Source organism: Uranotaenia lowii, chromosome 1 (genome assembly GCF_029784155.1).
Source record: "Uranotaenia lowii strain MFRU-FL chromosome 1, ASM2978415v1, whole genome shotgun sequence".
Classification (NCBI taxonomy): domain Eukaryota; kingdom Metazoa; phylum Arthropoda; class Insecta; order Diptera; family Culicidae; genus Uranotaenia; species Uranotaenia lowii.
The window spans coordinates 16,738,140-16,762,473 of NC_073691.1; the positions used below are offsets into that span (position 1 = coordinate 16,738,140).

The following is a 24,334-nucleotide window of genomic DNA, read 5'->3' on the forward strand; positions in this document are numbered from 1 at the left end:
AGCAGCAGGAATATGTTTCTCGAGTTCAGGTATAAATATGTCCGCTGTTTACCGCCGAGGGTTATTCTGAATTCTTCATTTTTCGTGATCGTTGCTGAAACCATTCATTCACCATGGCCCGTACCAAGCAGACCGCTCGTAAGTCCACCGGAGGAAAAGCTCCTCGCAAGCAGCTGGCGACCAAGGCTGCCCGTAAGAGCGCTCCAGCTACCGGAGGAGTTAAGAAGCCTCATCGTTATCGGCCAGGAACTGTTGCCCTGCGTGAGATCCGTCGTTACCAGAAGTCGACTGAGCTGCTGATCCGCAAGCTGCCTTTCCAGCGTCTGGTTCGTGAGATCGCCCAGGACTTCAAGACTGATCTGCGTTTCCAGAGCTCGGCTGTCATGGCCCTGCAGGAAGCCAGCGAAGCTTATCTGGTCGGATTGTTCGAGGACACCAATCTGTGCGCCATTCACGCCAAGCGTGTCACCATCATGCCCAAGGACATCCAGCTGGCTCGCCGCATTCGTGGAGAACGTGCTTAAGTTGGTCCGGATCTGATCTGTTTCTGCCAATTCAAACCAAACGGTCCTTTTCAGGACCACAACTAAATCTGGAAGGAGCCTTTGATTCAGTCAGTTTTACTACCGACACAATACTCTTTTCTTAATTTTAGTTTGTTCTCTGGCCATATTTCACTTGATAATACCAACGTTTGCATTTAAGAATGTGTGTCATTTTTGGCACATTTCTAGCCAAATTTGGGTGCATTATACAACTGAAATGGCCTTACGCTACGGATTTCGTTAGGACAAATTTGAGATGATAAATACAGTGAATAGTATCTTCCACTAGTCAGAACCTTAAAAAAGGGTGTCAATCGATCTTCTGCGAGTTTCCAGCGAGTCGATATTCCAACATTTCTGCTAACCATTCAAGGTTTCTCATAGCATATTTCATGAACTTCTTATAAACTCTCTCAATTCTGTTGTTATGAATGTTAAAGTATGGCCGTCAAACAATACTGGAATACTCAATTGCGGTCCGGACTAATTCAACGAATATTGATACAATCGTATAGCCATCATTCAATTCATGACAACTTGTTCTGACTATTACTAGCATTAAATTTGCCTATTCCTTTGCTATAGCATTTTCTATGTGTTTCGAGAGGTTTAGCTCTGAGTCTAACTCAACTACCAGGTCATAATGAAGGTTCGCGTGCAACGATCAAGTCATTTTCCAGGCGATATTCGTACTTGATGATGGCTTGGTAAAGTATTTTACAGATTTGTTAATCGTTATTTACTTCTGATCAACAGATCACATATTGATCCACATGATGACTTAAAATTAAACTAAAACAAAACACTTAGGTCTAACTACGGGGTCCTCAACGCACTTATTACTTTTCCTCGGAAAACATCCCTTGAAAAGTCGAAGTCAAAATGCTAGGAAAAACGGTTGAACGATTTCATTGCACCGATGAGGGCGCTGTTCGCCCCATAATTGTTCATTCGAATGGGAACATACAATTTAAGATCCTGATATCTAAGACCACGGATAGTACAGGGTGACAAAAAAGTCACACAGAAAAATCTCAATATTTCAAAGAATAAGATGAATATCAGAATCCGAATTTCATAGCTTTATTCAGTAACTCATCAAGATACTTCACAGACGATATCTCGGAATTACACCACCTTTCTCTGATCGAACCAGCTTCAGACGTCTCGGAAAGTCGTCGCAAGCGGCGCACACGTCCGGTCTCGTATAACCTTTTTCAACCTTGGAGTTCTCACAGACCTTGGTCGTCTAGATCGTGTCTCCTCGGTGCCTCTGGTCTCTAGGTATCGATTTATGGACTTTCTGGTTGATTATGAGCAGTTTTAAGTGTTTGAATATGTTGAATATGTGTCCGGGTTTGTACTCTCTTACATATTCAGCGATAACAGCTGCTCTCAACTCTGCCACTCACAACTTAATGTACACAAACTGCACAGAAACGAAACTCTGCCACTATGGGCAGCAAAGTTAGCCCATTCATTTGAAATTTGAAATATAAATGGCATCAGAGAGATGCAACGTATAGGCTCCGGCGACCCCAAAAAAAAAGTGTGACCGGACTTTTTTGTCACCCTGTATACAGCATGACACATCAGACAGCACTTCCTGAAACTCGTTCACAACAGTGATAAAAAGAAGAGGTCCCAAGTGACTCAGTCACGGTAAGCCCATTCCAACCGAGAAAGTACAGGATCTCACGTTCCCAAACATTACACGAATGTCGTTCACACATCACGTTCTTCAATAACTTAATATCATGCAGACTATGACTATTACTTAATCTATGCTCAAAACTATGCTTCCTAATATTAAAGTCAAAACATACATAAGCATGGTTGAACGATGTACAGGATATGTCAAATGCGTAGTTGAATTCATTTCTTTTTCCAAGAAAAAGTGACGCGACTCTCAAAAGCCTTGTTGTGGCCCTGAAAAGGGCCGTTGGAGAACAATATTATTTCCAATTTACTTGGAGCTGGTGTACTTGGTGACAGCCTTGGTTCCTTCAGAGACGGCGTGCTTGGCCAACTCTCCCGGAAGCAGCAGACGTACGGCAGTCTGGATTTCGCGGGATGTGATGGTCGAGCGCTTGTTGTAGTGAGCCAGACGCGACGATTCAGCAGCGATACGTTCAAAGATATCGTTGACGAAGCTGTTCATGATGCTCATGGCCTTGGACGAGATTCCGGTATCAGGGTGGACTTGCTTCAACACTTTGAAGATGTAGATAGCATAGCTTTCCTTCCTGCGGACCTTCCTCTTCTTCTTGTCTCCCTTGGCGATGTTCTTCTGGGCCTTGCCGGACTTCTTGGCGGCCTTTCCGCTGGTTTTCGGTGCCATTGTAGAGTTGTTGAGATAAAGTTCGAAACGAAACTGATGAATTCGGCAAAGGCTGCAGCTGCTTTTAAGCAGACAAAACTCGTCCGGCACGGTTTTCCCGTTTTTCGATTCCGCCTTACTCCCCTACAGTTTTTCCCATTCTTCTCCTATATTTTTATGCTCACGAGAGGGTAGCATATTCCCCTCTATGTTTTATGCTTCATGTTCGTCATAAATATACCTGCTTGAGCCCAGGGTTGCCTTGGGTATAAAACTACGGACCCTCTCTGTGTTCCCAACATCAGAACAGTTCAGTTTGCGACGTTGACGAGTTTAGACGCTTTTCGTTATTATCGCGTGCTGTTCGTAGTGCTCTCGACTATCTTTTCGGTGTTTCTATAACACAGACATCCATTTCAAGCAATTTTTCAGTGACATTGTGTATTGTGAAATTGACTTCTGATTGAACTCTTTTTGAGTTTCTCGCCATTATGGCGGATCGAAACCCACCTTGGGGTGGGCAAACCGATCCCGGACAAGCTTTTCGAAGAACGCTCCCTTCGTGGATGGATCCAAATGGATTGCATGGGGACTTGCAATTTCTATTAATGAAACCAGCCGATAAAGTGAAGCTTCCAGCTAATCCATTTATAATCGCTAAATCTATCGATCGTGCGGTGGGTAAAATCGATGGTGCGAATCCTATCGATGGTGGTAACTGTTATCTACTAAAAGTGCGTAGCCCAGACCAGTTCAGCAAATTAGAACGTATGACGGAGCTTATTGACGGAACCCCCGTCACCGTTAGCTCCCATCCCACATTGAACACTTGCCAACGCGTAGTTTCGTGCCGGGAAGTTTTTGGACTTTCGGATAAGGAAATCCTCGATAATCTACTCGACCAACATGTGATAAAAGTGTACCGTTTCGTGAAAAAAGTTGACGGCAAGGAGGAACCAACAAATTCTATGGTCCTTACATTTAGAGGGACAATACCTCCAACACACGTTTATTTTGGTTACGTTAGGGTTCCAACTCGGGCATATTACCCTCGACCACTTATGTGTCTCAAGTGTGGCAAATTTGGTCACACCAAACTTCGTTGCAAGCACCCTGAAATATGCCTTATTTGCGGTGAATCTCCCTCTCATCCTGACTGTCCGAAAATTCCCCACTGTGTTAATTGCGATGGTTCGCATTCCGTAAGAGATCGTTCTTGCCCTGTCCAACAAGAAGAGCAAGAAATTGTCCGAATCCGGGTTGATCTGGGAATTTCTCAGGCAGCTGCGGTTAAGGAATTTCGCTCTCGATGTCTCTCTGCCCAAAACGTCCCCAGTAAAATCCAACAGCGGTTAGTAATAACCAAACCAAAAGCCACAGCGGATGAAAAGGATGCCCGCATTCTGCAGTTGGAACAGCAAATCGCCGTTCTCACTGCTCGCCTAAACGAACTCCAACCTATGACCGATTTTGACTCCGAAACTGACAACAAATCCTCTGACAGTTCTGTCACCACCATGGTGACCGAAGCCAGCGAAAACACCTCATCTACAACCAGATCCACAACCAAACGGAACCGAGGCTCCCAGAAATCATCTGATGATTCCCAGAAATCTTCTGATGATTCCCAGAAAAAACCCACGACACCAAAAAAGAAACGGGCTCTCCCAACCAGTAAGTCAAACATAACTGAACGACCCCATGGTAGAGAACCCTCCTAGGCTTCCTTCTAAAATTTGGTAAGTTTAAACCCTTTATTCTATCACCATGGCTAATACATCAAATATCAATCCTCCCGATATATTCCTCCAGAATAACGTTTCCTCTCACGAAGCCCTATCTTTGAACATCAATTCCCAAACAACAAGCTCCCTCAATGTCCCAGATTCCTCTTTCCCCAGAATTCCCACCCCAATACGTAAAACCCCTTTCGCTCTACAGTGGAACCTAAGAGGTCTAAGAGCACGAGCTCTTGAAATTCCATTACTGATTAATGAATTTTCACCTATCATCCTTGCCTTTCAAGAAACCCTTGCTCATCCAAATCAGATCTCCGAAACTTTCATCAAAGGATATAAACTATTATTGAATACCAACCCTGGTCAAGGATCTGGTATCGCTGTTAAAACTGGCTACCCCTTTTCCAACATTCCCATTGATTCCCCTTTAAATGCAGTTTGCATCCGTCTCAAATCCCCCTTCGAAATAACAGTACTATCGATCTACATCTCACCCGAAAAATCCTTTAATGACTACACCAAAGAACTGGAAGAACTATTAGAACAGCTACCTCAACCAGTGCTCATCTTAGGTGACTTTAATGCACACTCCACCAGCTGGGGCTGTCATAGAACCGACAGAAAGGGTTCTTTTACTGAAAATTTCTGTTATTCCAAAAACATCACAATACTAAATAACCTCCTACCTACTAGAGTTGACCCCTCCACCGGAAACACCTCTTCCTTAGACCTGAGCCTAGTATCCTGGCACATCGCCTCAAAATTCAGTTGGAGAGTCCTTGACGACACCCATGGGAGCGATCACTACCCAATAATAATTTCCCTCGAACACTCTGCTCCAAAAGTAGCCACAAGACCGCGTTGGAAGTATGGAGACGCCGATTGGGTCGGATATCAAATTGATATAGAACGAGCCCTTGATACAGATCCCCATCACACCCCTGAATCCTTTTCCCAACTCCTTTTTGATACTGCTGCTTTACATATCCCACGAACTACTGGCGTACCGGGCAAACGATCTGTCCCATGGTGGGGCCCTGAAGTCCGGGACGCCATAAAACTCCGCCGGAAAAAACTCCGTGCGCTGAGACGCCTCTCAGCTGACCATCCCAACAAAGAAACAGCTCTTAATGAGTACAAGACCGCTCGCTCAGCTGCCCGGGCAGCTATCAAAACCGCTAAAAGTAACAGTTGGAAGGAATTCGTCGAGGAAATCAATCCTGACACACCTTCTGCCAAATTGTGGGAAAAGATTAAACGCCTGAGTGGCTCCAATCGCACAAGTCGTTTCCAGCTTCTGATTAACCAACAATACTCAAACGATCCCTCTCTTCTAGCCGAATCCTTTTGCCAACACTTCTCATCCATCTCATCCCCTGATCCTTCCAACAATAGCAACTCCCCCATTGATTTTAAAACCGACTTAATCCTCGAATACAATTCCGATTTTACCTCACATGAACTTGATATAGCCCTCCAAAAGGTGAAGGGCCGATCGGCTGGACAGGACGAAATTGGGTATCCTCTATTAAAAAACCTTCCCCCCGTTGGTAAAGCATATCTTCTTCGAATACTGAACAAAATCTGGGATATCGGAGAAATTCCAGTACAATGGAAAGAAGGATTGATCATTCCCATCCCCAAACCGCAGCAAGATCTACACCTTATTAACAGTTTCCGCCCCATAACCCTTTTGAGCTGTTCGGGGAAAATTCTCGAACGAATGGTAAAACGACGTCTTGTGTCCGTTATTGAATCTAGAAACCTTCTGGACACCCGACAATATGGTTTTCGTCCCGGATGCTCAACTGATGACCACCTTACTATGGTTGAAAAAACCCTTGACGATGCCCGAGAAAGACGCCACCACGTTGAGTGCCTATCCTTAGATATTTCCAAGGCCTTCGATAGGGTCTATAGACACAAAATACTATCTACTATTAAAGAATGGGGCATCCTTGGTAGAATGGGACTCTTCATACAAAGCTTCTTATCAGAACGAAAGGCCAGAGTCTTCATTGATGGCAAACTATCCTCGTCCAGAGTCATCGAAAACGGCGTGCCACAGGGGTCAGTCATTGCCCCAACACTGTTCCTAATTGCAATGCAATCGCTGTTTAAAATTGTCCCAGAAAACATCCAAATCCTTATTTATGCCGACGACATCACCCTCTTTTCTATCTCTCCCTTTTCTCTGCTAACAAGAAAACGTCTTCAAACTGCTGTTGATAAAATAGCTAACTGGGCTCCTACTATGGGTTTTAACTTTGCCCCCGACAAGTCTAACCTAATGCACTTTAGCCACAAGAAGAGAAGACTGAACAGACTCCCTCCCCTTGTGATGGACAGCAAAACCATTCCCCTTGTCCACGGAGCCCGCATCTTGGGCGTCTGGGTGGACGATCGTCTGAGATTTGCACGTCACTGTAACAAAGTCCGTCAAGCTTCCTTTCCCAAACTTAACATTCTCAGAAAGGTATGTAGTGCCAGTGGCGCTGGATCCCGCGTGTCGTTGTTTCGATTTCTCCACGGATGGCTTTTGCCAACAATGCTTCACGGTTTCGGCATTTTTAGTGTTGGAGGTGATCATATTGCAAAAAGTCTTGAACCAGTTTACAACCAAGCCGTCCGTATCATAAGTGGTGCTTTCAGAAGTAGTCCTATTCTGTCCCTTATGGCCGAAAGTGGACAAGTTCCCTTCGAATACATCCTCTGCCAAAACCTATCTGCCAAAGCTATCCGCTGGTTATCCTATGGTCGGGACCCTGATGTCCCTCTGGTCAGGCGAGCCGAGAACTTTTTACAAAAATACCAAGGGTCTCTCCCTGACATTGCACCCCGCCCCGAACCCAGGTCCCGCAAATTTAACTCCCCGATTCCTCAGGTTGACTTAAGTCTTCTTTCCAAAATACGCGCCGGAGGCAGCCCCGTAGTTGCCCGGTCATTTTTCCAACATCTTGTAGAAAGAAAGTATAAACATCTTCCTAAATTTTACACCGACGGTTCAAAATCCACTGATGGTCGTGTGGGATGTGGTGTGTTCAGTAACAACGCTAGCCTAGCACTTTCCTTACCACCCAAGTGTTCTGTATTTAGCTCAGAGGCTTTTGCCATCTTGAGAGCTGCACAAGACCTTTGTCCTCATCCAAGATCTGTAATTTTTTCCGATTCGGCTAGTTCATTGAAAGCCGTCCTGGCTGGAAATATAAAACATCCATGGATAAGTGACCTATCCGATCTTGCTGTCCAGAAAAACATTACCCTATGCTGGATACCCGGCCATGCCGGCATCCAGGGCAACGAAGCTGCTGACCGTCTTGCTTCCGAAGGCAGTGAACATGAACCACCCAACATACCAATTCCTTCTCCAGACGTCTCTCACTGGCTCAAAGAATTCCTTTCTATGACCTGGAGCAATGAATGGAACAGTTGTCGGGATAACAAATTAAGAGAGATAAAGAACTGCACCTCAACTTGGACCGACCGAAAAGCTTTCCTCGAACGGCGTGCTCTGACACGATTGCGAATCGGGCATACAAGGTTGACCCATGGTCATCTAATGGAGAAAGAGGACCCTCCAGTATGCCATGCCTGCAATGTACCGACAACCGTTAAGCACATATTAGTGCAGTGCCAAATGTACCAACAAGAACGAACCGACAGTGATCTCTCCAACAGCCTTCGGGAAATTCTTTCGAATGACCCAGATGAAGAGGAAAAAGTCATTAGTTTCCTCCGAAAGAGCAACCTATTTGCTGAAATTTGAATTATCTATTCTGTCCTATCATCTTTCCTATCTATCTATTTCTTATTATTTTCCTTTCCTTATTAATATAAAAAAAAAAAAATCAAAAAAAAAAAAATTACAAAAAAAAATACCACAAAAAAAAAATACCACAGAAAAAAAAAAAACTACAAGCCACGGAAGGAAAAGGGATGAATCATCCTAAGGGATGAAAATCCCGGAAAAAAAAAAAAAAAAAAAAAAAAAAAAAGTGTTCCCAACATTCTACATTCGTCAGTTCGTTTGTGTAAAGTTACTCGAAACTCATCTCAGCAAATATGTCTGGCCGCGGTAAAGGAGGAAAAGTCAAGGGAAAGGCAAAGTCCCGATCATCTCGTGCCGGACTTCAGTTCCCAGTCGGTCGTATCCATCGTCTGCTCCGCAAGGGCAACTACGCAGAACGTGTCGGAGCTGGAGCTCCCGTCTATCTGGCCGCTGTCATGGAATATCTGGCAGCTGAAGTGTTGGAATTGGCAGGAAACGCCGCTCGTGACAACAAGAAGACCCGTATCATCCCGCGTCATCTTCAGTTGGCAATCCGTAACGACGAGGAATTGAACAAACTGCTTTCGGGCGTCACCATCGCTCAGGGAGGTGTTCTGCCAAACATCCAAGCCGTTTTGCTGCCCAAGAAGACCGAAAAGAAGGCTTAAACTAGGATCATCTCTTCTTCAAACCAAACCGTCCTTTTCAGGACGACAAACATTTATGTTAAGAGTTTAATGATACTTTTGATTTTCTCAGTCCCGAGCAGACTTTTATGACAAAATTATACCAAATTTGGCTATCATACCTTTCAAAGACGGAACAAAGGTTAAAATCTCGGTTATAAAATTTCCGATCACTATTTTTAAAGCTTGGCAACCATTAGAGCACATTCTGAACCCATCCACGTTTCCGAACATTCTTCGGCTCTTCAGGGAAAAGATTAGATGAAAATTGATGTTGAAAATCTACAGAAAAAATCGCTTTGGATCCCGATAGGACTTGAACCCACATCTTGCGCCTCTCTGGGGCCTATGTATTAACATTCTACTACAGGAGAAAACTTGACGTATGAAAGTTATATTAGTCGAGTGTCGAAGTCTATCGAAATGAAGAGAGTTGTTTTCCCATGTGAACATTATCATTTTCGTTGTCTATATCTATTCCCATAATTTCATCTTACGGTAATTGGACTCATATTTGTACATTTTTAGCACGGCAATTTTCAATTCACACAGTTGGATTCATTGTTCACAAATTGTTTTGCTGCCTAATGTTTGCATCAAGACCCATCCTTGGATCACATTTTAAAATTATAAATTTTTTTTTCCGGGAATTTTCAACTTACATTTTTTTTTGTTAAAACCTCTTGAAATGGCTAAAGATTTGACTACTTAAAGTATTTTCATTAAGGAATTTCTTGTTTCGAATATCATGCGCTCTGGATTCAGAAGACACACAGTTCTTAGTGTCGAAACGTTATAATTATTTGGGTTAGCAAGCAACAAACATATCAATAGTTTGAAAATACTGAATAAATCTCCTTCCAGAAAAAATTGGTAGCCCTGAAAAGGGCTGTTGGTTTGATAGAAATTGACAGAATAAATCCAGCGTCCAGTTTAACCTCCGAAACCGTACAGGGTGCGTCCCTGTCGCTTCAGGGCATAGACGACGTCCATAGCAGTAACGGTCTTGCGCTTGGCGTGTTCAGTGTAGGTGACAGCGTCACGGATCACGTTTTCCAGGAACACCTTCAGCACACCTCGGGTTTCCTCGTAGATCAGACCAGAGATACGCTTGACTCCTCCACGACGAGCCAGACGACGGATAGCGGGCTTGGTGATACCCTGGATGTTGTCACGCAGAACTTTGCGATGACGCTTGGCGCCTCCCTTTCCGAGTCCTTTGCCTCCCTTGCCACGGCCAGTCATTTTAGCAGATCGTTGTTATGTCGAAACTTCCGAAACGAAACTAATGCTGAATGGACGTTGAGGGCTATGCTTTTATATGATTTTCGAAGGGTCGGTTATCGAGCATTCCGTTATGCTGCCTCTTCGCTGAGTTAGCATTATGTTGCCTGGATTGAGGGGAAGTTCCCCTACCATAAGTGAACATAGCAGAAGTCCACAGCAGCAGGAATATGTTTCTCGAGTTCAGGTATAAATATGTCCGCTGTTTACCGCCGAGGGTTATTCTGAATTCTTCATTTTTCGTGATCGTTGCTGAAACCATTCATTCACCATGGCCCGTACCAAGCAGACCGCTCGTAAGTCCACCGGAGGAAAAGCTCCTCGCAAGCAGCTGGCGACCAAGGCTGCCCGTAAGAGCGCTCCAGCTACCGGAGGAGTTAAGAAGCCTCATCGTTATCGGCCAGGAACTGTTGCCCTGCGTGAGATCCGTCGTTACCAGAAGTCGACTGAGCTGCTGATCCGCAAGCTGCCTTTCCAGCGTCTGGTTCGTGAGATCGCCCAGGACTTCAAGACTGATCTGCGTTTCCAGAGCTCGGCTGTCATGGCCCTGCAGGAAGCCAGCGAAGCTTATCTGGTCGGATTGTTCGAGGACACCAATCTGTGCGCCATTCACGCCAAGCGTGTCACCATCATGCCCAAGGACATCCAGCTGGCTCGCCGTATTCGTGGAGAACGTGCTTAAGTTGCTCCGGATCTGATCTATTTCTGCCAATTCAAACCAAACGGTCCTTTTCAGGACCACAACTAAATCTGGAAGGAGTCTTTGTTGTTGTTTCATTTTTATTCGGCGACCTTGATTGTTGACGTGAACCGCATCAATGAAAGGTCAACTACCACAAAGTTCAATAGCTCAATGTATCACATAGCTATAACATATCAACTTTTATGATTGTTTTTCTGGGCTAGACGAGCCTTAGCTCATTGATTTCCCGATCAGGAGAGCATATCAAATAATAAAACAAACGTATCTCACCAAGATATTTAAATGTGATTCAGTTATAATTAGGTTCTCAAAATTTTCAAGATTTCAAGGTTCTCTCATCTGAATTATATCTTATTCCGATTGACAGACTTGAATGAGGTTGAGCTCATTTTCATGATAAAGATTTTTTTTTGGATTGTCCTTAAATAAAATGATTATATCTAATTGTAATATACGTACAACTTTTTATGAAGCACGGACATCGAAGTCAACAGCCCAAACCGTACATTGATGAGTTACGCTCAACAGATTCATTAATTTAAACCCAATTTTTGGGAAACCAAAAACAGAGCATGGTTTTAGCAAATAATGCGGTTGATTGACATTCCACTAGAAATTTTTCTCGAAGCACTCATATCTTGATAAGTTATAAATTTGATAGGTTTTGTTCTGCCCAATATCAAACTATGCTATCTGAACGAAATAGAATCTTGAAAGAAGCATATCTAAAATTGATATAATTTAGCTATGATCGCATAGACTTTTTGATATTATTTGAGATATTTTAACATCCTACGAGTGCTAAATTATATCTCATTTTGATAGGAAAAAATTGACTATTAAAATATCTCATCTTGATATAATTATGTTATTCTCTTCTGATCGGGTTATTTCACATGATGATATATGTTTTTCCTGGGATATTTAGTTGGCAAGACTCCGATCTTTGTTGTATTTCTGAAGAGTAAGAGCATCAACATTAACAGTGTTAACAAACAATACACAACTGTTATTAATCTTTTAACTTGAGCATAAATACTAGTTTAATTAGTGATAAAAAAAATCTATGACACTATCAAAAGATTCATTCTAACTACGAATACATAGAATTGTTACAGTTACCTTAAAATTACTACACTACTATTTCCCATTTATTTTAATAGAAAAACTTTATTGTAAATATGTTCACATTCAAGGATAAAGAATTTGTTCCAGATTGTTATAAATATTAAAATTATATCTAATTTTAATATGCATACAACTTTTCATGTAACACGGAGATCGAAGTAAACGGTCGAAACCATAAAATATAATCTTTATTTGGAATACCAAAAATGGAGTACCTGTAGGCGTGCTTTGAACGAGTAGTGATGGTTATTGACAATTCCACTAGAAGTCATTCTCGGAGCGTTCATATGTTTATGACTTTTACCTATGTACGGTTTTTTACTGCTCAATATCAAACTTTGCTATCCGAATGAGACATAATCTAGTTTTGAGAATATAAAAAACTTATATAATTTAACTATGATCGTAGTTTTTAAATAATTTGAAATACTTTAACATCTTACGAGTACTGAATCATAGCTCATTTTGATAGAAAAAAAAAATGAATATCAAAATATCTCTTCTTCATGTCATTTTGATACTTCCTGATCGGGAAGGACTGAATTGTAAATTACCTGTTTTGTTGATCTACTCCGGGCATCATGCTGCTTATCTGAAAAACTATGTCAGCTCATCCAACGATGCATTGCATGCATGCATGCATGCCTTTTGCGGTTTCTCAATTATGCAGAACACTTTTTTTCAGGAGCTCTTCTAACACATTTCTTGAAATGCACTTATTCCCAATTTATGGAATGATCCAATTCTGTTGCGTGAGCGACTACACTTGATTCGTTGATTATCTTATTGTCTCTAAATCATTTCAATATTCTTGAAGTCGAACTTTTATTTAATTTGGTCTTCTATTTAACGAAACAATCGATTTTTAGAAACCTCTCTCTAATCTCGTAGACATCCAACGTTCAAAAGATCACGTTCCACTTTTTCCTACCACCTCACTTTTTGTTCTTTTGCGCATTCATTTGTTCACAATAAACAATATCAACTTACTTTCACATATTGTATCCGAAAATTGAAAAAATAGGTTAAAATTTAAACTAACTTTTATCAACGCCCTCAGTTAGAAATGCACTATTTTCAAACCAATCACTTAATGAATAACAAAAAGAACTCTTTAACACACTACACAAAATACTAAAACGAATTTATAACAGTCCACTAAATAAACCTGAGCGTTAGAAACGACATTCGATCACAGTACTCACTTATCGATAGTTTGAGTTTCTTGTTTCATATTAAACACTTATCAGGCACAACCGTTATCAATATAATCTTGAGTTTGAGCTAGTGGCCATCACCACAGGCAAATGTTTCTTTTTATTGTTTCAACTTTCTGAATATATCAACTCAAAATTTGTGTCCTCATTTTGTTCCGAGGTTCTTACTCTGTCGGCTTCCAAGATATGTATGTAAACTGTAATGAAATGAAAAATTTGTTATTCCACATACGATGAATTTCGTGTTCGTTCTGATATCGAAATAAACATTTAGATACTTAAAAAATTGTGTACCGATGATTTCTATGACATTGTAATGTAGCTGTCACCATATTTTGATTCTTGGCTATGATTGAATACTCTTTTCCTTATCAACATTTCGTATTTAATAAATATCTAAGGATTTGAAAGGAAAGGTTTCGTTCAACATATGAGTTAGATTTTTCAATGATTGAAAGCAAGAAGTAATCTTGGACTTGGACTTCAGTGTTACGATAATTTTAAAACAAAATCAATAGTAAATCAGACCAATATTAACACCATATTCATAATTTATCAACGTAAACTAGCAAGACAAACTACCAAAAATACATTGAAACGATATCAGATAGCATTGAGCTTAGACATTATTTAAAGCTGATAAATCAAACAAATGTCCAAAAATTACGAATAGTCATTACAGGAAACTTATCACTCTTCATTTTGATCAATAATACACGGCAGTTTTCGTTGTTTCAATAGGGAAAATCGACTATTTAAAAAACAATTCCCACCTTAACAGCCGACACCTGATGAAAAAGAACCAAATTTATAATGTCCCCGTTAGAATTGAATCACTTTGAAAATCTTGTAAGACAAATCATTTGTTTCAAATCAAATGATCGTTTATACGTATACAATTTTAGGTAAGGTTTGTTTAAAAAATAGCCAATAAAATAGGCTTTCCAAAAATCTAAAAATTAATTTCTCTACAAGTAAAATTGCTACCTACCGCTTTTCACTAACAAGGACATCGAATGCAAAGGACCCTCAGGTGAGGCAAATGGCGTCGTTCGTAAACTTTTCCTCGTGAAGTGTGAGCATTCTACCAAACCAACACCAAAATGACTGATACCGAAGTTGCTGCTGCGGCTCCAGCTGCCGCTACCTCTCCTGCCAAGGCCACCAAGAAGCCGAAGGCTCCCAAGGGAGATAAGAAGCCGAAGAAGCCATCCACCCACCCGCCGGTCAACGACATGGTTGTTGCCGCCATCAAGGCCCTGAAGGAACGCAAAGGATCGTCGCTGCAGGCCATCAAGAAGTACATTGCGGCCAACTACAAGTGCGATGTGGCCAAGCTGTCGCCCTTTATCAGAAAGGCCCTGAAGAGCGGTGTTGAGAAGGGAAAGTTCGCCCAAACCAAGGGCACCGGAGCTTCCGGATCGTTCAAGATCAAGGCCGAGGAAAAGAAGCCAGCTGGTGAGAAGAAGAAGAAGGTCGCTGCCAAGAAGCCAAAGAAGGCTGCTGGTGAGAAAAAACCAAAGAAGGCCGCTGGTGAGAAGAAGGCTGTTGCCAAGAAACCAAAAGCCGCTGGCGCTAAGAAGCCAAAGGCCGCTGCGGAGAAGAAGGCCAAGGCTGCTACTGCCAAGACTGCCAAGAAAGCCGGCACAGTGAAGAAGGCCGCTGCTCCCAAGAAGGCTGCTGCCCCCAAAAAGGCCGCTGCCAAGCCAAAGGTCGCCAAGAAGCCCAAGACCCCCAAGAAGCCAGCGGCCAAAAAGACTGTAGCCAAGAAGGCTGCCGCCAAGAAGTAAATTGTCTCCTATTTGACCAATTGAACTTAACAACCAATCAGTCCTTTTCAGGACTACCGATCATTTCAAGTCAGAGTTTTCAAATGATTTTTTTTTCACTCGTGGTATGGTAATCTTAATAATTTTATAGCGAGTGCGGTTGTTTGCACGAAAGCTAGCATATATGTAAATGTTGAAGTCATCAATGCAGGTTTACATGGTTAAATAAATTGAGTAATCTTTAATTTACTTTCTAAGCAAGTGCTTACATAGCTACATTATAATTGATCGATTTCTGGCTATGCCGCAAGTGATCGTCAATACGCGAATCGCCAATCGTGAGTTTCAACACATGCCCTAGATTGAGAGTGTTGTTGAATTTCCGGAGCACCAAAAACTCTCCCATGCTAACCGTAGCGTAGTACCCTCAATTATCATCTTCTTCCTAGCGCTCTCACGAGTTGCTACTAAAATGGTAGAACGATGCACTAACTAACACCTCCTGAGACATCGAATCCTGGAATGCTGTTGCCTCAATAAGGTTTTCCGATCATGAGGGAAAAACTAAATTATATCAAGATGAGATATTTTGATACTAATTTTTTCCTATCTAAATAAGTTATTATTCAGTACTCGTAGGATGTTAAAATATCTCAAATTATATCAAAAAACCTATGCGGTCATAGCTAAATTATATCAATTTTAGATATGCTCCTTTCAAGATTATATCTCATTCAGATAGAATAGATTAATATTGGACAGCACGAAACCTATCAAAATTGTAACTTATCAAGATATGATGCTTCGAGAAAAAATTCTAGTGGAATGTCAATAAACCACATTATATGCTAAAACCATGCTCCATTTTGGGTTTCCCAAAACTTGGATTCAATTTTATGGATCTGTTGAGCGAAACCCGATCAGTAGAGCATATCAAAATAATAACTCAAACGTATCTCACCAAGATATTTACATCTGATTCAGTTATAATTAAGTACTGAAAAATTTAAATTTTAAATTTTTCCCATCTGAACTATATCTTATTCTGATTGACAGACTTGAATGGGGTTGAGATAATTTTCAATGTTGAAGAATTTTTTCGGGTTGTCCCAAAATAAAATGATTATATCGTATTTTGATACATGTACAACTTTTTCTGAAACACGGACATCGAAGTCAACGGCCCAAACCGTACATAAATGAGTTTCGCTCAACAGATCCATAAAATTGGATCCAATTAGTCCAATGGAACATAGTTTTAGCAAATAATATGGTTTATGGACATTCCACTAGAAATTTTTCTCGAAGCACTCATATCTTGATGAGTTATAATTTTGATAGGTTTTGTTCTGCCCTATATCAAACTATGCTATCTGAACGAGATATAATCTTGAAAGGAGCATATCTAAAATTGATATAATTTAGCTATGATCGTATTGATTTTTTGATATAATTTGAGATATTTTAACATCCTACGAGTACTGAATAATAACTCATTTAGATAGGAAAAAATTAGTATAAAAATATCTCATCTTGATATAATTAAGTGTTTTCCTCCTGATCGGGAACTCATTAATGCACGGTTTTGGCTGTTGACTTCGATGTCCTTGTTTCATAAAAAGGTGCACGTATATCAAAATATGATATAATCATTTTATTTTAGGACAATCCGAAAAAAAAGCCAGTTATCATCGTTCACAATTCACAATCTTCGTATACTTCATAGAAGCGGGAATATCAAACAGACTTATTACTGAATCCATGCTAACTATGCTTACTTATATTACAGTCAAAACATACATAAGCATGGTTGAACGACGTACAGGATATGTCAAATGCGTTGTTGAATTCATTTCTTTTTCCAAGAAAAAGTGACGCGACTCTCAAAAACCTTGTTGTGGCCCTGAAAAGGGCCGTTGGAGAACAATATTATTTCCAATTTACTTGGAGCTGGTGTACTTGGTGACAGCCTTGGTTCCTTCAGAGACGGCGTGCTTGGCCAACTCTCCCGGAAGCAGCAGACGTACGGCAGTCTGGATTTCGCGGGATGTGATGGTCGAGCGCTTGTTGTAGTGAGCCAGACGTGACGATTCAGCAGCGATACGTTCAAAGATATCGTTGACGAAGCTGTTCATGATGCTCATGGCCTTTGACGAGATTCCGGTATCAGGGTGGACTTGCTTCAACACTTTGAAGATGTAGATAGCATAGCTTTCCTTCCTGCGGACCTTCCTCTTCTTCTTGTCTCCCTTGGCGATGTTCTTCTGGGCCTTGCCGGACTTCTTGGCGGCCTTTCCGCTGGTTTTCGGTGCCATTGTAGAGTTGTTGAGATAAAGTTCGAAACGAAACTGTTTTTTTTTTTTTTTATTTATTATAGAGACTTTGAGTAGTCTCACTCATTCGTCTCTGTTATTCTAACTTAAAACTAGACGTTTAATTACATGTTCATTTACAAATCAACTTAGATCTTATCAATCATATCAGTAATGCGTAAAAATTTTAATAATTTCTTCTCACTTATTTCGTCATTGAACAGAATACTTTCCAAGTCAGCATCAAGATCAGCAAGTTGTCTTTCTTTCAGAAGTCCGGGGCAGTCGACAAGTAGATGTTGGATAGATATTTGCACCCCACAAAAGGTGCAAACCGGAGGACTGGTTCTAGCATAGATATGTTGATGTGTGATAAGAGTCACCCCAATCCGTAGACGGGACAGAATTCTCTGGTTGTTGGAGTCGGCCGTGTCGGTTCCAGGTAGAGTTGAACTTTTGATTCGCCTTAGAAAGCAGGATCTGTTACTCCGCCAAGAAGCTTCCCAGCATGCAGCTAAATTGAAATTCACCCATCGTTTGATGTCTTTGCCGGGGATGTCACTGGATGGTTCGTCGGTGTTTGTTCTTCCCAGGTTAGCTAATTGGTCGGCGGTGTTGTTACCAGTAATTCCGGCATGGCCGGGAATCCAGCAGAATGTTACGTTATCCTGATGCCCATCCAATGCTTGGATGAGGGGGTGACGTTTGGTGCCTGTCTGCATTGCTGTAAGGACGCTGGCAGAATCTGTGAAGATCACGTTCTTTTGATTGGTAGAAAGACACTCATCAACCGCAATTGCTAAAGCGGTAGCTTCAGCACTGAAGATAGAGCATTGGTTCGGCAGGCGAAAGCTGCTCCGTTCATTTCCGTACAGGATACCACATCCTGTAGATCCGTTTGCAACTGAGCCATCTGTGAAAATCAAGTGATGGCTTTTGTACTTCTTCTGCGTTACCTCATTGAAGAGATTCGAAGCAACTACTGGATTGCATCCTGCTTTAAGTTTTTCCTTGAATGTCCAGTCAATCGAGGGGGGCCTTTGGTGCCAAGACCTGTCGGTGATCCTCGGCAGCTTCAATGGAGTTGGGATGTTTAAGTTGGTTGCCGCCTGAAATAGCCTCTGAACTCTTTGGCACAATGGGCTGGATTGAGGAAGACCTCTTTCAGCAAGTCGCGTGCTTTTGTTGGATATGTTTTTTAGTGTTAACAGGTTCCAAGGCAAATGACCACTTTCGCAAAGCAAAGCAATATTAGGGCTGCATGGTAGAGCACCTGTGATAATTCTTATAGCATTGTGATAGATTTTTTCCAGTTTCAAGTTGACTTTGATTCCTCCGAGTGTGTATATTTCTGCTCCATATAGAAGTTTGGGGATTAACCAGCCATGCATAATCCGAAAGAGTATAGAGCGTGTTGCTCTTTGTCGACCTCTACCAAGCATTTTGAAGAGGTTCAGATGACACCTGCTGCTTTTGACCAGTTGATTACAGTGAGGTATAAATGAAAGCTTGCGATCAAATATGACTCCAAGTATTTTGACCGAACGTACCGATGGAATAACGATGTCTTTTAAAATGACTGATTTCGCTGGTTTGTGAGTTTTGTTGCATATGTGCTGGACTTGACTTTTTGCTGCAGATAAGTTGAAACCTGAGAATCGACTCCACTGTTCGACTTTCTTGATGGCGTGTTGTAGGAGCCCTCGACAGGAACTTGGTGTTTCTTCTATCGCGACCAGTACTATGTCGTCAGCATAGATGAGAATTTGGATGTCATCGGGGATTGAACAAAAAATAGATTCCATGCAGACCAGGAATAGAGTAACAGAAAGAATTCCACCCTGAGGTACGCCATTTTCTAGGAGTCGGGGATTGGAGACCGTGTTCCCAATAATAACTTTAAAGTATCTTTCCGTTAGGTAATCCTGAATGTATAACATAAGTTTGCCTCCAAAACCCCATCTTACCATATTATCTAGTATGAGCCTTCGCCACGTTCTGTCAAAAGCTTTAGATAAGTCCAATACTGCTAGGTCAATATGCTTTCCCTCATTAAATGGAGAATGGATGATAGATTCTAGCTCGGAAAAATAGGTCTCGGTGCCCTTGCCGCTTCGATAGGCGTGTTGATGTCGGTTTAAAAGTCCCTTTTCTTCTAATTCGGTGATAAATCGTCTGTTAACCATGCGGTCTAGGACTTTTCCAAGGCAGTCTAGAAGGGAAATTGGGCGAAAATTTTCCACCTGTCTACTGTTAGCTTTACCTGGTGCTTTTGGGATAGGAACGATCAAACTAGTTTTCCATTGCTGAGGTATTATGCCAGTCTGCCAGATATTGTTATATATATCGAGGAGGATGAGTTTAGCTGTGATAGGTAAGTTCTTAAGAAGAGGATATCCGATTTGGTCAGGACCAGCAGATTTCCCATGGCTTTTGTTCAGGGCCCAATTTAATTCGGAAAAATTGAAGGAGTCGTTATAGCGAGAACTATCTGTGACATCAAAGCTAAGTTCGGTGGCTTCAGCTGAGGCTTTTAGCTTTTGGAACTGTTGTGAGTATCCACTGGTGGCAGATGTTTCGTAAAAGTATTTGGCAAAACACTCAGAGACTATTTCAGGTTGGTTGGTGAAATTACTGTCGATCACAAGGGATGTAGAGGAATGCTTTTTCTTACCTGTGAGGTCACTTACTCGCTGCCAAACTTCTCTTGATGACATTGTAGGGTTGATTTCAGTCACGAACTGGTCCCAAGAACTAGCTTTGGCTTCCTTAATTGTTTTCTTAGCTTCTTGGTTGGCTAGCTTATACTCGAGGGCTGCTTCAGATTTTTTCGGATGATCATTTGAAAGTCGTCGTAGTTTTCGCAATGCTTTCCGCCGTTTTTTAATAACATCCTTGACGTTGTTGTTCCACCAGGGGACGGACCTCCTACCCGTTTTCCCAGTGGTTCTGGGGATAGTTTTTTCTGCTGCCTCGAGGATGGATGTACAGAAATGCTCGACAGTACAGATGGCGATAGGGTCGATTTTATGGGAGACTTCCATCCTGTAACGATCCCAGTCTGCTTCGTCATACTTCCATCGTTGACGGTATGTCAGCTCATTTTGTTGATCAATATGGAAGAGATGAGTGGGATAATGATCGCTGCCACATGTGTCGTGATGAACATCCCACTGGGTTGAGGACAAGATCTCAGCTGATACAATACACAAATCTATGGCGGATACAGATAAGCCGTCAGGAGATATACGAGTTGGTTTTCCGTTGTTCATGAGGCGTAGATTGAATTCCTGAACGAGGTCCATGATGACATGTCCACGTGTTTCGGTTTTGGAGCTTCCCCACTCTTGATGGTGAGCATTCCAGTCTCCTGTAATTATGATGGGCTTGGGCAGATTTTCGAAGAGTTCCTTCAGGTTCGTTTGGAGGTCTTGAGGATTTTTTCTTAGCGGTGGAATGTAAATACTCACATAAGTAGCTTTAATCGGACCATTGACTTGGACGGCGACGACTTGAAGCGAGGAATGAATCGTTATTCGTTGGTGTGGAAGATCTTTCGAGACGCCGATAACAACCCCATCACAGAAGGAAGGACCGGCTCCGTCTTTAAAGTGCCATTCGTAGCTAGAAGGCATGATGCAGGTGATGTTTGTTGATGAGATCCATGTTTCTTGAAGGGCGACAATAGCTGGTGTTTGTTGATTCAGTAAAAGTTCCAAGTCGTTGAGATTCTTTCGTAGTCCTCTTATATTCCACTGAGTTACAAGAGTTTTGAGGCTGCCGGTGGTTGTTGATTGTGGCTGATTATTGTTGAAGTTGTTGTGCGGAGACATTATCAGAAGAATTCTTTTTTGTGGCGTTAGCAGCTGGTTTGAAATGCAAAGGTTGCGGCAGGTGACTAGAATTTGGCGTGTCGTTTGAGGTGTTGGTAGTTTCGTTGACCATTGGTGGAGATAAGGATTTACGTTCCTTGGTTTTCTTCCGACTGGGATGAGTTTCGCAAGATTCTCTATCTCTGCCTCGCTTAGGTGTTGGAGGTAAGCTGGCGGAGTTTTCTGTGCAGTCCATATTGCTGTCGTTTTCAGTATAGGTGCTTGAGGAATCATTGCTATCTCCATCGTCTTGGTTTTTCTGCAATTTTTGAATCTGGTTCACGAGCACTGCATTTTGGGTGAGAAGATCGGCCACTTGTTTTTCTAGTTGCAAGATTCGGCTGTTCGAGTTTCGGGCTAGTAGTTCTGAGACCTGATTCTCGAGTTCTCGTATTCTACTGTTTTTGTCACCAGTGTTTTGCTGGGCATCGACAAGTCGTTGTTGCAGCTTAGTTACTTTCGATGCATTCATACGGGACCGAAATTCTTTAACTGCTTCAGCGTGACTTATTCCAAGATCTGTGCGGATTCGAATGACTTCCTGCTCCTGCTTATTTATCGGGCAGCTTCGGCTGATTGTCGCATGAGCTCCGTTGCAATTGTTGCAGTGGGCTTCATTTGTGCATTCTTTATGCGGTGGGGTTTCTCCGCAGTTAGCGCATATTGGATCATTTTGGCATCGCTTTCTTGTGTGTCCGAATTGGCCGCACTGGAAACACAGCATTGGTCGAGAATAGTAGGGTCGGGTTGCTATTCTAAGGTATCCAAATCTGATGTGCGCAGGGGGAACAGTTCCTTTCACTGTGAGCACCATACTGTCGGTGGGGATATCTTTACCTTCAATTTTACGTTTGAATCTGTAGACTCGAATCACGCCTTCTTCCTCCAGAGCTTCGCAAAGCTGTGCATCACTTAGCCCAGCGGCTTCTCGACAAGTGACAACACATTGGCTTGTGTTCATCGTTGGGTGTGGCTCAACTAGTATAGGAGTTCCATCGATAAGCTTGGTGAGTTTTAGGAGCTTTGTCACTTGCTGCTCATTTCGGACACGTAGTAGGTACTTGCATCCAGAATCAATTTGATTGGCGCCATCGATGCGACCGGCGACTTGGTCAATGGATTTGGCGATTATGAAAGGATTCATGGGAAGCTTGGCGTTTTGGTCGGGTTTGATGACTAAAAACTGTACATCACCATGGAGATTTTCGGGGTCCATCCATGATGGAATGGTCCTACGATTGTTGTTGTTTCTTGGTGGACCTGGTAGACCACGCCATGGCGGATAGGCCTCCGCCATCGGTTACGGACGCCAGATGCCCCGGCGGTGGCACGTAAATCTGGCACGTGAGAAACCCCGACGATGGTTTCTACACACGTACGGTCCCGACGAACGACGAAAAACGAACACCAGATCGCCCCGGCGGTGGCTCGAAATCCGGTACGTGTGAAACCCCGGCGATGGTTTCAGCACACGAACGAATCGCGATAAAGAATTACTTTACTGAGAACTGAGAACACTGTTGACTTGTTAGAAACACGTCCAACCCTTTTGACTGTCAGCGCCTACTGTCAGATATGAAAACATGTCCAGTACCAAATGAACTCATAGAATAAGTCCGATTTCAGAATGACATGGAAACGAAACTGATGAATTCGGCAAAGGCTGCAGCTGCTTTTAAGCAGACAAAACTCGTCCGGCACGGTTTTCCCGTTTTTCGATTCCGCCTTATTCCCCTACAGTTTTTTCTATTCTTCTCCTATATTTTTATGCTCACGAGAGGGTAGCATATTCCCCTCTATGTTTTATGCTTCATGTTCGTCATTAATATACCTGCTTGAGCTCAGGGTTGCCTAGGGTATAAAACTACGGACCCTCTCTGTGTTTCCAACATTCTACATTCGTCAGTTCGTTTGTGTAAAGTTACTCGAAACTCATCTCAGCAAAATGTCTGGCCGCGGCAAAGGAGGAAAAGTCAAGGGAAAGGCAAAGTCCCGATCATCTCGTGCCGGACTTCAGTTCCCAGTCGGTCGTATCCATCGTCTGCTCCGCAAGGGCAACTACGCAGAACGTGTCGGAGCTGGAGCTCCCGTCTATCTGGCCGCTGTCATGGAATATCTGGCAGCTGAAGTGCTGGAATTGGCAGGAAACGCCGCTCGTGACAACAAGAAGACCCGTATCATCCCGCGTCATCTTCAGTTGGCCATCCGTAACGACGAGGAATTGAACAAACTGCTTTCGGGCGTCACCATCGCTCAGGGAGGTGTTCTGCCAAACATCCAGGCCGTTTTGCTGCCCAAGAAGACCGAAAAGAAGGCTTAAACTAGGATCATCTCTTCTTCAAACCAAACCGTCCTTTTCAGGACGACAAACATTTATGTTAAGAGTTTAATGATACTTTTGATTCTCCAGTACCAAGCAGACTTTTATGACAAAATTATACCAAATATTTTTAACATGCCTTCCAAAGCCCGAACAAAGGTTAAAATCTCGGTTATAAAATTTCCGATCACTATTTTTAAAGCTTGGCAACCATTAGAGCACATTCTGAACCCATCCACGTTTCCGAACATTCTTCGGATTTTCAGGGAAAAGATTAGATGAAAATTGATTTTGAAAATCATGCGGAAAAAATCGCTTTTGATCCCGATAGGACTTGAACAAACATCTTGCGCCTCTCTGGGGCCTATGTATTAACATTCTACTACAGGAGAAAACTTGACGTATGAAAGTTATATTAGTCGAGTGTCGAAGTCTATCAAAATGAAGAGAGTTGTTTACCCATGTGAACATTATCATTTTCGTTGTCTATATCTATTCCCATCATTTCATCTTACGGTAATTGGACTCATATTTGTACATTTTTAGCACGGCAATTTTCAATTCACACAGTTGGATTCATTGTTTCACAAATTGTTTTGCTGCCTAATGTTTGCGTCAAGACCCATCTTGGGATCACATTTTAAAATTGTAAATTTTTATTCCCGGGAAT

The 24,334-nt window shown here is 42.2% G+C and overlaps 6 protein-coding genes across 6 annotated transcripts; 3 read left to right on the forward strand and 3 right to left on the reverse strand.

Moving 5' to 3' along the window:
- Positions 1 to 2,511: 2,511 nt before the first annotated feature.
- LOC129740980 (histone H2B) lies at positions 2,512 to 2,905 on the reverse strand. The gene has a single exon (XM_055732648.1). The coding sequence runs from the start codon at positions 2,884 to 2,886 to the stop codon at positions 2,512 to 2,514; it is 375 nt and encodes a 124-aa protein (XP_055588623.1). The 5' UTR covers positions 2,887 to 2,905.
- A 5,758-nt stretch (positions 2,906 to 8,663) lies between these two features.
- On the forward strand, positions 8,664 to 9,165 carry LOC129741094 (histone H2A). Its single transcript, XM_055732796.1, has one exon. It carries the CDS (start codon positions 8,667 to 8,669, stop codon positions 9,039 to 9,041), a length of 375 nt encoding a protein of 124 aa, XP_055588771.1. The 5' UTR covers positions 8,664 to 8,666; the 3' UTR covers positions 9,042 to 9,165.
- Positions 9,166 to 9,858: 693 nt separating this feature from the next.
- LOC129741011 (histone H4) lies at positions 9,859 to 10,329 on the reverse strand. The gene has a single exon (XM_055732712.1). The coding sequence runs from the start codon at positions 10,302 to 10,304 to the stop codon at positions 9,993 to 9,995; it is 312 nt and encodes a 103-aa protein (XP_055588687.1). The 5' UTR covers positions 10,305 to 10,329; the 3' UTR covers positions 9,859 to 9,992.
- Positions 10,330 to 14,494: 4,165 nt separating this feature from the next.
- LOC129740867 (histone H1B-like) lies at positions 14,495 to 15,202 on the forward strand. The gene has a single exon (XM_055732537.1). It carries the CDS (start codon positions 14,495 to 14,497, stop codon positions 15,179 to 15,181), a length of 687 nt encoding a protein of 228 aa, XP_055588512.1. The 3' UTR covers positions 15,182 to 15,202.
- A 1,898-nt stretch (positions 15,203 to 17,100) lies between these two features.
- On the reverse strand, positions 17,101 to 17,475 carry LOC129741005 (histone H2B). The gene has a single exon (XM_055732700.1). It carries the CDS (start codon positions 17,473 to 17,475, stop codon positions 17,101 to 17,103), a length of 375 nt encoding a protein of 124 aa, XP_055588675.1.
- Positions 17,476 to 23,280: 5,805 nt separating this feature from the next.
- On the forward strand, positions 23,281 to 23,664 carry LOC129741086 (histone H2A). The gene has a single exon (XM_055732788.1). The coding sequence runs from the start codon at positions 23,290 to 23,292 to the stop codon at positions 23,662 to 23,664; it is 375 nt and encodes a 124-aa protein (XP_055588763.1). The 5' UTR covers positions 23,281 to 23,289.
- The last annotated feature ends 670 nt before the right edge of the window (positions 23,665 to 24,334 follow it).